The sequence below is a fragment of the Neopelma chrysocephalum genome, unplaced genomic scaffold, assembly GCF_003984885.1.
Source record: "Neopelma chrysocephalum unplaced genomic scaffold, ASM398488v2 Primary Assembly neopelma1_23, whole genome shotgun sequence".
NCBI classification, from domain to species: Eukaryota; Metazoa; Chordata; class Aves; order Passeriformes; family Pipridae; genus Neopelma; species Neopelma chrysocephalum.
In genome coordinates this window covers 8,538,095-8,550,280 of record NW_020897691.1, presented here as the reverse complement: position 1 = coordinate 8,550,280, position 12,186 = coordinate 8,538,095, and the positions used below count along the sequence as shown (strand labels likewise).

The following is a 12,186-nucleotide window of genomic DNA, read 5'->3' as shown; positions in this document are numbered from 1 at the left end:
GACCTTGTGCAGTCTGCAGATTGAAAGCAGAACACGTCTTCATATCTTCTCACCTCTCCTTTTTCTCCTCTCCCTTTTCTTTTTGTTCTCATAGTTTATGAGGGAAAAAAAATCATGCAGTTTTTTTCATTATTTTGGAAATAAAAGTATTAAAAGAGAATATATTGAGAAGTGGTACTGGCTTTAGTTTTTGGTTTTGTTTTGTTTGTTTGTTTGTTTGTTTTTTGTTTGGGGGTTTTTTGTTTGTTTGTTTGTAAATAAACCTTATGGGGGAAAATTGATTATAGGGCAGATTTTTGTCTTAAAATGCTTTTATCTAGGAGCTTTTTCAGGCATATTTTTTCACTGCAGACACTGTGTTTAGTATGCATGATGACTGCAAGTTTCCAGACTGTGATACTGGCAATTGTGAGAGAAACACTTGTCAGCTCCAACATCATTTTGGTTTTGAGTCTTCATTTAAATTATGTGTCAAGCTGTTACATACACATCAAGCTACTGTACTAAAACTGTTGAGAAACAAAATATTCAACAACTCAGTGAATAAAGTTAAAATTTATGTTTCTGTGAAAGCAAGTGGAATTTGAAATACTCAATTTTTCTGGATAATATTTCACCGAGCACAATTTGCTAAGTAAGGCATATAAGAAGTAAGGACAGAAGTAAGGCATGTAAAAACATTCTTAGGCACAAAAAATGTAGCTTGTTAGAATCAAATATGCACTACTGAAATTGTAAGAAAGTAATAATTTTGTTTTGTTTTGTGGAATTTTCATTTCTGCTCATGTATTTTCCATTTAAGTTTCAGATAATATAAAAAGGAACTTCTTAAAGGGAGGGAAGTAGAAACTGCTAAAAAAACAATACTGCACTGAAGATTAGGAACCATCAACAGTTGCAAGCCTTCTCAGACTTTCAGTAAAAGAATTAGTAAACTGGCTTATATTAGACTTCTCTAAGCTATTAGCAAATCTCTGCTCTGCTCTGCTCAGAAGGTCTAGTGTAGCCTTTGGTACACAAAAAATCAGGAAGCTGTAACTTTACTTTCTCTTGCAAGTATTTGATTCAGTTCTAGTCAGACTGTATCTCTCCAAATGTGACTGTCAGAAAACTGAGAGAAATAGTGTGCCAAGAGGGAATCCAGCACAGCATTCCTTATTTTATCTTAGAGCTTAGCTATCTAAATTGCTGTGTGGTTACAAAATGTGGGGAAAAAAAAAAAGGAAAAAAAAAAGAAAACAACAAAGAAACTTCACACTGTCTGGGTCTGTTAGATGCCAACAGAGGAGAGTTTAGGCTAAGATTGCTCTACTGTTCTGCTCGAATCCAGGAAGCAGCAATAAAAATTAATAGTGAAAGAGTTGGCCAACCCTTGTCACGAAGCAGCAAGTCTTTGTTTCATGGCTCTGTCAGGCTAAATGTCTGTGCTGACATCTTTTCCAACCCAAGAGACTAATATCTCTGCATCTTTAAAACTGACACTTTCACCATGTATCTATCACTAGAGGCAACAGCTATTTATCTGCTTTGTTTTTAAACATGATGAGTTCTGCAGAAAATACCTTGACCTGGGAAATTATCATGTTGTGAGTAGTGTGTGCCATATAAACCAAATGGTGTCTTGTGCTCTGAATTAAACTTCTTCGTGCTAAATTAACTACAAATTAAGACCATTTGACTTATGTCATATCACTACAAGCTAGCAAAAGGGTATAGCAGTGGGAAAGAAGCACAAAAGTAGAAATAAATTCTGTTTCATTGTTAGGACAATTTTGTAAAGTGCTCAGGTGGACAGCTAACTTTAAACAGCTTATTGCACTTCATGTTTCAAAGTTTAAGGACAAGTAAGTGTATAAAGGTATTCTGATGTAATCGAGGTGCAACAAGGGAAACCTACAGAGAAACAGGGAGAAGCTTTTGGATTATGTCTGTCTATACGAGGTCTGCTTGTTCACATCAATGTGACTTTAGAAAAGCTTTCTCTTTAGCGTAAGAACTTCTGAGTGTCTGTAGAGAGCTGTCAAGGGAACTTTTTCTTCAAATGAATAAGTTAACCAGTTTATATGTAATTTTTACAAAGTAGTAAATGTTTCTTATCTCTTCAGCAGAATATTTCATCTATAATAAAATACTAAACTGTGGAGTGCATTTTATGCATAAATACATAGCAAGGTCATGTCACACACTTTGAAAGCAAACAAAATTTGCTCCATGAATTGAGACTGAGAAAGGTACTTTTATTCTTACTGAGATACATAGCAAACCAAGAAATACCAGATGAACTAAACTGAAACTATTGCAGGAGATTTATCTATTCTTTTGGCAAGGTGTTTACTTTCCCAGAGAGAATCCGGGTTAGATCTCCCTGTAGAGCCCCAAAATTACTGTAAATTCAATAGTATTGAATGTCACTTTAGAGATGATGTTTACACCTTTGATGAGTTTGTGTCATTGTTTTAAAGATAAACTTCTACTTTGCAGTAATAAACTTCTCTCTGTGTGATATATTATTCAAGGATTAGCCAGCAGAGTTGAATTTGATGGATGTTTTTTCCCCAAAGCTCAGTGGTTTTGGTGCTGTACTGTTGGAAATAAAGCATAAAGTGAAATTGGTCCCAAGTCAGTCTGGTTCTATTTGTGAGGTTAATTCTGTTTCCAAAATTTCCTATTGACTTCAGTGTTATCTCGGGAAGATTCTGCAGTAATATATCAGCATTCACTTCACTTCATAGGTGAAAGTCTTCCCTGTTGCATATAGAATCTTAGCACAAAATTAAGATGTCTTTATATTTTGCTTGTGCTTTCTCTTCAGTGGTCTCCCCTGGAAGCCAGAATTGTCACCAGGGCAATTCAGAAAAACCTGCCCAAACAGCTATAACTCTCCTCAGCTCTGTGTATTTCTTTCCACTCCCATACAACTACTTTTGTCTTTAGTTATACACCCCAAGATGTGTTTGTCTTATCAAACCTTTGGCTGCCTTTGCAGTCCTGGTGCTAAGTCACAGAGGGTAGAATCAACACATTAACCAGCATACTGTGCTTAAATGCACTGAGCTTTGTACCAACCAGTCTGACAGCTAATACCGTCCCACAGAGCTGATTTATGGTAAACTTCTTGCTCAATTTCTATGCCATGAGAGTTTTTTTGTTTATTTTGGGTTCTTGTTTGGTTTGGGTTTTTGTTTGTTTGTTTTGTTTTGTTTTGTTCTGTTTTGTTTTTTCCCCACAAGGTTCTGGGATGTAAAAACGCATTTACCTGGAGTTGAGAGGATAAAGTCTCACTGAGTTGCCATAATTCCAAATTACAGCTGGACATACATATCTTCAAAATTAGTTCTTCGCATTATATGACTATAAGCAAATAAGGTCTCATTTCAGCCAGCTTTTAACAGGTCTTAAACTTAATGGTCTTTTCACAAGGTCATGGACCAGATTCCAGCTTGAGCCTGCTAGCTCCCTTATTTAATACTTTAGTTAGGGAGTGAAATAAAGTGGGAATTCTAGTAACAGATTCAAGTCCCTTATTTTTCCACTAGACAGTTCCAAAGATTTAAACAAAAACAGATTTAAAAAAAAATATGTTTATAGCATTGCACAGTGCTTTGTCAACCTTCCAACACCAGGTTCTTATCAGAGGAACACTCCTCACCTTGAAAGAGTTTAACCTGCTTTGGTCAGGGTCCATGATGAAAAATCAAAATCTGTGGGCTGATTAATGAGCACAGAGGTATCAGGTAAATCCTACCATTTTTCATTCTCAGTCTTCATTTTAAAATAATCAGGATCCATCCTGATTTGAATGATTCCTGTTCTAGATAAAGAGCAAAGTTGAATTCATATGTGAGAGAGTTTCCTGGTATCCCCTTAGATGTATATAGATATGTATATTTATTTATTTATAAAAACCCCATTCTGACAAACCATATAAACCTAGACTCATCGTACTAATTTGAGATTCATGTGAGTCATCTTCATTAGTTAGACTACTGCAAGGTGTACAGAGGGGCCTGTAGACAAGAATTATCCGGGTGCACTCAAACAACTTTGCACAACAAGTCCCAGATTTGGCTTTGCTGAATGATCACGAGCAATGGCCATGTGAAAGGTTTGTTTCCCTATGGATTAGGATCTTGCCTGTGACTTATGTATGTTAGGAGCTACAAGATTTCCCTACAGCTATCTCTTTTCCGGTATATTGATGTGAGCTTATGCTTCAGCTTTTCTCCCGGGCGTGTCACAAATTTATTTTCTCATCCTTTTTCAACTCTTATTTATATAACTATCTAGTCCTTAAACATCTTGAATTCTTTTTCTTTGGAAAAATTGTCTGTAATTATACAGCAGATTTTGAAGATATTGCAACCACGACACAGAGGCAGATGCTCAGATGGTGTAATCTTAAAAATTTTTTATAAAAATATTATAACTTTTTTTATCTTCAGTGATTTATTTTATTTGGAAGGAATTTAGCTCCTCTGAATTAATAATTTAATTGGTCATTAATATTCTGAGTATTAATATTTGTATATGTCTTCTTTTTATCTTGATCACCCTGTTACATTTCCTCTATCAGGTTTGGGCCTCATTTCTGTGCCATAGTTATTCACCTGGAGTAATATCTTGGTAAAACAAAAAATGGAACGGGAAATAATATTTTGACTTTACACAGTTTCAGATGCTTAACTTGATAAGAGATTTTCCTCATTTTTTTTTTCGGCATACTGAAGTATAGTAGTGCCCAACAGCTTTAAAATGTTTCCATGGTTATAAAATACAAAGTAAGACTTCAAATGTGAATTTTATATTCCAATAAATTTGGTAATTGTTGATTTTAAAGCATATTAGATCATTCACGAATAGGAGGCCTTTAGAGCATCGGGCTGTTTAGGAACAAGTTTGTGGGCAGTTTTGGAGAACTTCTCTTTCTCCTTGGCATCTTTTCATGATAATTCAAATATTGGAGATAATTTACAACCCTGCTGGTACTGTACCAGAGACCTTATGTGATGGAATTTATATCACTTTTCCTTTTAGACATTTAAACCACATGTCATTCTAGAAAAACGAGGACAGAGGTCCAACAAAGGAGTGATTTATTTTCAGTTAAAATACTAGCTACATTAAAACCACATGTTATTAAGTACTGTATAACCAAACCATGCTCAGAAGAAGGCTTACGACACCAAAGCTTGCATAAAATGTTTCTTTTTTTTTTCCCAAAAAACTTCGGCAGTGAACACATTAACAGACTTTACCTGAGCTGCACAGTACATTGGCTGTACTTTTCCCTTGATGAAACAAGCTATTAAAGTACCAGAGTACAAGTTAATTCAGTTCCTCATTATTTTTCTTTCTCACATTTCTGGATGCTTGAACTTTTCTGATCATTTTAGGTATCATTGCATCTCTGTGAGTATGTCTCCTGAAACAGCATAGTACAATTAAGATTGCTAAAACTGAAATATAGTTTTTCATTTTTTCAAAATGAAACAATTTGTATTTTGGGCATATTACCAACATGAACTTTCCTAATACTCCTGTGAGAAGAGTAAAGTAATGTACAGAAGTAGCGCACAAGAATCTGAGACCAGGGGGGAAATATGAAGATTAGAATTAAGGGGCCCCAATTTTGTTTTCAGAATGTAGATGCTGAGGACCGGTTTCTATCCTCATTATGCTACACTTCCACACCAGATTGCCTATGACTTGAAGGGATTTTTTAATGCTAATGTTACCAGGTGAGTTGTCAAAAGCTAGTGGAGATGACCAGTGAAGGATTTATCCTGTAAAAAACATCTCTGCTGTTCCAACAAGTTTCCATGCTGATTCTGTGAATGTATGTCTGGATCATACTGGCACAGAGAGGGTGCTTGGGGAATGGGAATTTAGCTGGCTCAGCTGTGTGCTCCTGGGAATGCCAAAACCCTGTCAAGTGTTCTTGCCTCACTGTTCAGATTCTTTTCAATGTGCATCTTGCATAGACTAGAAAGCCTGTCCCCATGCTTTCAAAGAACTTCATAAGCATTAACGAATCCCAATACTCCTGTCTCACATATATTCACTGGATAGTTTCTGTCAAACAGTCTTTAAACAAAACAAGTATCAGAAGTAGCAAATTTCTCTGCTTGTTTGTTTGAGATCATTCTTATTTGGATGTTACAGTCACATCTTGAAATCATTAATACTACCTTAAGCTCACTTACCATTCTCATTTTTCCTGAAATTGCTTAGCTGAAGCAATTTTGCATCAGCAGTTCTGATTCTGCATCAGCAACATGGTAAATTTGTAGTGTAGCTTATGCTATGTGTCTTTTTCAGCCCTTGGCTGCTTAATTGAAATAAAGTACATGCAATAGACAATATAATTTATTAGACAATAGAAACCCCACTGAATTAAAGCTGGCTGGTTTGCTAACTTGTCTTGAGTGGACACCAGTACCAGGTAATGAAGGAGATGGTGCAAGAAACCACACAGTGGACAAAAAAGGACCATGTGGTAGACTTGAGCCATGTTCTAATCATAAACTGTTACATTAAATTTTAGTATATTATGAATTAATCATGTTCAAAATTATTATTGAATCACCTTCCCAAAAAGTCCCTGTGCTGTATGGTATGATTTATTTTTTTTTACCAGCTTGGTAGGGACATCTGTAGTCATAGCTGAGGTTGCTGCCTAACTGCAGTAAGCAGTGTGTAAATTCTCAGTAGGAAGTACAAGGAAGCTATGCTCTTGCTGCCTCCTTTGCCTTTCCTGAAGCACCAGAAAGCTCTGAAAGAATATTGTGCAATGGGTGCAATGTGGTTGCTGTTGCTCTGTTAAATTGAAAGGAGAAACCCTGTTTGGGCTTCTGCTCTTTGGCAGCATTTGGAATTGAAAGGTTGTATCTCTAGGCATCTCTCCATTTTGTTTCTCAGTTATGGATTATTGTCCAGAAATTATTGTCCTTCTCTGGTTTCCTTCCCTAAAAACAATGCAAGTGTTGGTAAATTTTCACTGATTAAAAATCCGTTTCTCTTTACATGAATCTCTTAGCCCTCTTCCTTTTTAAGAATATAGATGATCACCCATCTTTTCTTCATATTGCATCATTCAACTTACTTGTCTTTTTCTTTTCTTTAGATGTTTCCAGATGTGTGGCTGAGAGGAAGTATACCCAGGAACAAGCTCGTAAAGAATTTCAACAAGTGTTTATCCCAGAATGCAATGATGATGGCACATATAGTCAGGTTGAAAATCTTTCATTTAGTATCTTGCATGGCTGTAAAGTCAGAATATGTGTGTTTGAAAAGGGTAAAGAAGAGACAAATGCAATGAAGAGAAATGTAATTTCGAAGTTGAACGTAATTTGTGCTAACACTGACATCAAAAAAATGGAAGGAAAATCCATGTTATGTGCAGAGTCCTTGTTCTTTTTTTCAGAGTTGGCCAGCAAAAGAGCCAAACATTACTATTGTTTGTGTAATACCTTCCCTGTTCTAGGATGAGGCAACGGAGTCATTCTTGCAGCCCCCTGAATACACATTAGATGGGAAAATACTTGGAATTTCTGATCTGTTCCTGATTTGAACCAGAAATCTTGCGACCGGAGTCCATGTCTTAGTGCTAAAGCATGAATCATACACGATTCTTCCCTATTCTCAACTGAATTTCTTTCCAAGCATATGTTCTGAGACTAATTTACTTAGCTTAGATCATGGAATTCAGAAGGGACACAGTTAGAAGCTTAGCCTGTGATACGTATTCCAGTTAAGATCACCTTCTGCCGCCTCTGTACTGCATTTCAGTTGTGGATTTGTGCAGAAGACATAGTGAGGGAAGTGATATTGGCCCTTAGGAAATATAATGCAATTGATTTCTAAGTGGAATTCCAAGAGTTTCTTTTCTGACAGCTTGGGATATGAATAATGCTGGCAGAAGCTCTCTGTCGTGCTCCTTCAGTGGGTGGAACAATATGTTCTTTATGTGGAAAAAATCTCAAGATTACTTGTTTCAGGAACAGTTTTTGTGTCCCTTGAGAAACTTCCTTGTGAGGTCTTTATAACACCTGCACCTCACTCATTTAAGATAGGGTGTAAACAACCACATATTTCAATAGTTTTCTCTTCAATTTGATTCTGAAGGACCTATCACACTTTGCTTGAAATATACTGTATGTTAAAAAATCATATGTAGGACTGAGATTAAGTCCAATTTGGTTTTCTGTTTTAGGTTTTGTCAATATAGTTTGCTGGATTAGTCTTTTGTACTCACATGTATGATTGCTGTGGGATATCTGACGAGCTGCATGTGGTTCATGTTGTTTCTGACAGGTTCAGTGCCATAGTTACACTGGATACTGCTGGTGTGTCACTCCCAATGGTCGTCCTATCAGTGGTACTGCTGTGGCCCACAAAACTCCCCGCTGCCCAGGTAAATCTTGTTTGACTGGCCAGGATATGACAGTGTGCCATGAATAGCAGAGTTTATCTGTAGCGTCTTACTAGACTTAAGGAAAAGAATTCTTCACTGGAAGAGTGGTTAAGCACAGAAATAGGTACTGATGAATGGCCCATCCCTAGTGGCAAAATTCAACTGGATGAAGCTCTGAGAAAGTTGGTCTGGCTTTTCATGTAGAGCTGCTTGAAATCTAAGATCACCGTCACCCTAAACCTCCCTATGATTTTGACATCCCTCTACTTTATTTGTACTTTAATCTAGCTATTGAAGGGTTTTTCTGCAGTGGTTATTTGTACCATATTTATGTGTCCATATCTCAAATCTTCGTTCGCGAAGCCTAGCCATGATGATGATGATGATGATGATGTGTCCATATATGAAATCATGCAACTGACTTATGGATATAGTACTTTATGTTGAAACTCTCTTGCACATAAACTCATTGCAAAAAAATTTCAGAGGAATTTGCCTTTTTCAGATATTTAGAGTACAGGAAAAAAAAACCATGCCACCAAAAAATACAGAGTGGGAATATGTGTTTGTAACACAGCCCAATGAAAAAACTCCTACAACAGATTCCAAATGACCAAATCCAGAGGAGAAATCAGAACAATAACAAAAAAAAGCATTAAGAAGATAATGAGATCACTGTCTTATGAATGCATAATGAAAACACTGCCTTGAGTGCTGCCTTTTGTCTTTCCTCAGGACAATTAACAGGTTCAGTCTTTTAGGGATTTGTTTCTGACCCTAATTCATTAAATTTGAAAATAAATATAAATCCCAAGAGTATGAACAGTTGTCAGAATTGCTGTTGACCTCTCTTGAGATTGACAGAATTGCACAAAAATAGGTCTACAAATATTTGCTCTCTATCTATTGCACTACTGTTTGTGCTGCAGCACCATTCTCTGTCAGAAGGTCAGAGAAATAGCTTTAAAAAGTCAATCCTTTAATGAGAATGAAACTGAAAAAGAGAGTGGATTAGGACTTTTGAGGGAACTCACCTTGCCTGATCTACTTCAATCATTCACTGAGGTTTTTAATAAATACATGGAGGAAGGAAGAGACCATTGAGAAAGTTTCAATAAAGTTTACAAAATGTTAATTTCACTTTTAAAGTCTTTCTTGTTTAAATGACTTGCTGAATCTTCCATGCATTTTGCCTGAAAGAATACTCTTCAGAACATTCCTGTGGAATGACAGTCAATTGTGAAAAATAACACAAAATATTCAGAAACCTTAAAATAGAGGTAAATGCGCATTCATTTTACTGTAATTATTGCTTATGACTGGTTTGCACCTTCAGAAGGCACATGGATATGTCTTCTTTAGCTGTGGATGCCCCAATCCTGGAAATGTTCAAGGCCAGGTTGGATGGGGCTCCGAGCAATCTGTTGTAATGGGAGGCGTCCCTGCCCATGGCAGGGAGGCTGGAATGAAATAAGCTTTAAAGTCTCTTCCAAACTATTCTATAATTCTTTGACTCTATAGCTAGGGTAGTGCTTTTGCGCTTCAATGTAATTTTGAGTTGAGGTGCTTTTACATGCCCATAGCCAGGGCTTTCTGAAAGCAGGCCTTCACTGCTTTCTCTACAAAATCCGTTTGTAGCTTCCTTCTTCCTGTCCTTTCACTGACATCAGTGAAAAAAGAGCTATGCTGATGCTGAAAGTTCAATAAATAGTTGTTTTTCAGATGTTTCATAACACATGCCACTATTTTTGGCTCAAAATGTTGTTGAGTTACTATACTTCCACTTTTTCTGTTTGTACCTGATATTATTGAGGAGAAGCTGCAGTGTAGTTCTAATCTAATTATTAGATTAATATGAGAATTATTCTATTTCTACATTTTACAGAAATGCTAAGTAGAAGGTCATAGTAGCAATCAAATTGAATTTAGTAGCCCAGAGATAAATAAGCTGCTCCAGGGCCCAGGTGAGTATGCAGAGTCTGATTTTGCTCCATGGAAGATTGCGGGTAATTTTTCAGTTGTTATGGCACCCTGTGGGATTACCTCTGCACATTTCCTCCCCTTCTTGTTTCAGTGTTTTATTGTTCACTACTTCTCCTTTGTCCCTCAGGAAAGAAGTCCAGCTACAGCAGAGTTTGGAAGTAAGACTTGAAATGCTAGGGGATTTTGCAGTGGTATTGGCTAAGAAATCAGTTTTGAGAGATCTGGAAAAACCTTCTCATTCAGCAGAGAAGACAGCTACAGATTTTCTCAGAAAGAACCTTATTATGGTATAATAAGGCAAAACTTTGTTCTTGTATTGCAGAATGAAAGTCTGATACACAATTGCACCCTTCTCCCATTTCCTTCTATATATTCAAGATTGCCATCTGTTTAGGATAACAAATTTTCAGGTTTTTTTCCCCCAAGAATGTTGATGTTTTCCAGATCACCACTGATTCCCGTTCCTGTATTTAGTACGACTATGCACAGGAATTACAATCAAAACTTCAGTAGCTCAACTGAAGTTAAGTAGATGCACTCCTGTTTTAACTAGTATTTTAGGAATGCCATTTCTTCTAATATTGTTGTCCCTAGTCAGTCCAACACACTGTATCATTTCTAGCCTTGATGAAGGAATTGCCTTGCTATTTTTGATGTTGCAGACAGACCTCCTGCAATGGTGGCATCCTGACACCAGCATGTTTCTGCATTTTCACATGCTTCCATGTATTCTGTAGGCTTGATGCTATAGTTATTTTAAAAACTTTTGTGCAAATTTTTCAATTTACATGCCCCATACCTTTTTCTCCCAGGACCACTTTTGCCACCTCTACCCTTAAGAGGAGAATGTGTACAGACATTCAAGATGTTTTTGTAATTATTTTCTCATTGGTAATGTGCTGCCATGGAATTCCTTGTTTTAATGAAAATGTTCAGTTAATTTTCGGTTCTAGGTTAGTTCTTCAGTAACTTCAGATAAGGTTCAAATCAATTGTGCTATTCCTAAATTATGGGATAATTTATTGCCTTTCATTTTCCCCCAGTGGAACCACCTTTGACTTTGGTGAATACCCAGAAATAAGAAAGAAGAGCATGGCAGCCTGTAAGAGTTTGGGTTTTAATAGAGGAAATATGCAGCACAACTTAGGCTGGGCAGTTAAGACTTTGATTTACTAGTTCCATCTCTTATCCATGCTTCATATTTATAGTGTGATACCAGATATGTGAAGCAGCCTTTACATTTCTCTAACTGCTAAGATTGGTTAGCTGCATAATGTGATGTTTCCTAAAGTTTGCTCAAGTCTGAAAAGTATCAAGTATATTTTTTATGTATCAACAATAGCTGTACGAGCCATTTTTTGCTCATTGGTTTGTTTTGGTTGCTCTTATTTAAGCTGTCTTTTCTGCTAGAGACAAAACATGTGGAAGGATGGAAGTCATAAGCAGCATTAAAAAATGCAGGACTCTCCAACTGTTTTATGTGAACCTTTGCTTTAATTACATCTTTACCTGAAAGAGGTTCTTCTTCCATACTTTCCAGTTTTTCCCACACCAACACTTGGTACTGCTAAGACGCACATGATAAATCCCAGAATGCCATTCTACTCCATGGAAATAATCTTCACTATTGCAGGAGCAATGGGGAGGAGAGTAAATCAAACACATTCCCAGGACAGCATTTAAAAGAAAGCTCCTTAAAAATGATGAATGTCCCCCAGTACTTTCACTAAAGAACACCAGACATAAAGACATTTTTACAGCTCTCCATCTCTGTTATCAGCACTTCAGGG

General features: G+C 36.7%; 1 protein-coding gene across 5 annotated transcripts in view; it reads left to right on the top strand.

Annotated features, from left to right (window-relative positions):
* The window catches only part of SMOC2 (SPARC related modular calcium binding 2), a 144,388-nt gene that overhangs the window by 52,393 nt on the left and 79,809 nt on the right, over positions 1-12,186 (top strand). For all 5 annotated transcript variants that reach the window (XM_027686137.1, XM_027686165.1, XM_027686154.1 and 2 more), the window contains 2 exons: positions 7,124-7,230; positions 8,314-8,413. In XM_027686137.1, the coding sequence (XP_027541938.1) occupies positions 7,124-7,230; positions 8,314-8,413 (207 nt within the window). The remainder of the gene's footprint in view (positions 1-7,123; positions 7,231-8,313; positions 8,414-12,186) is intronic.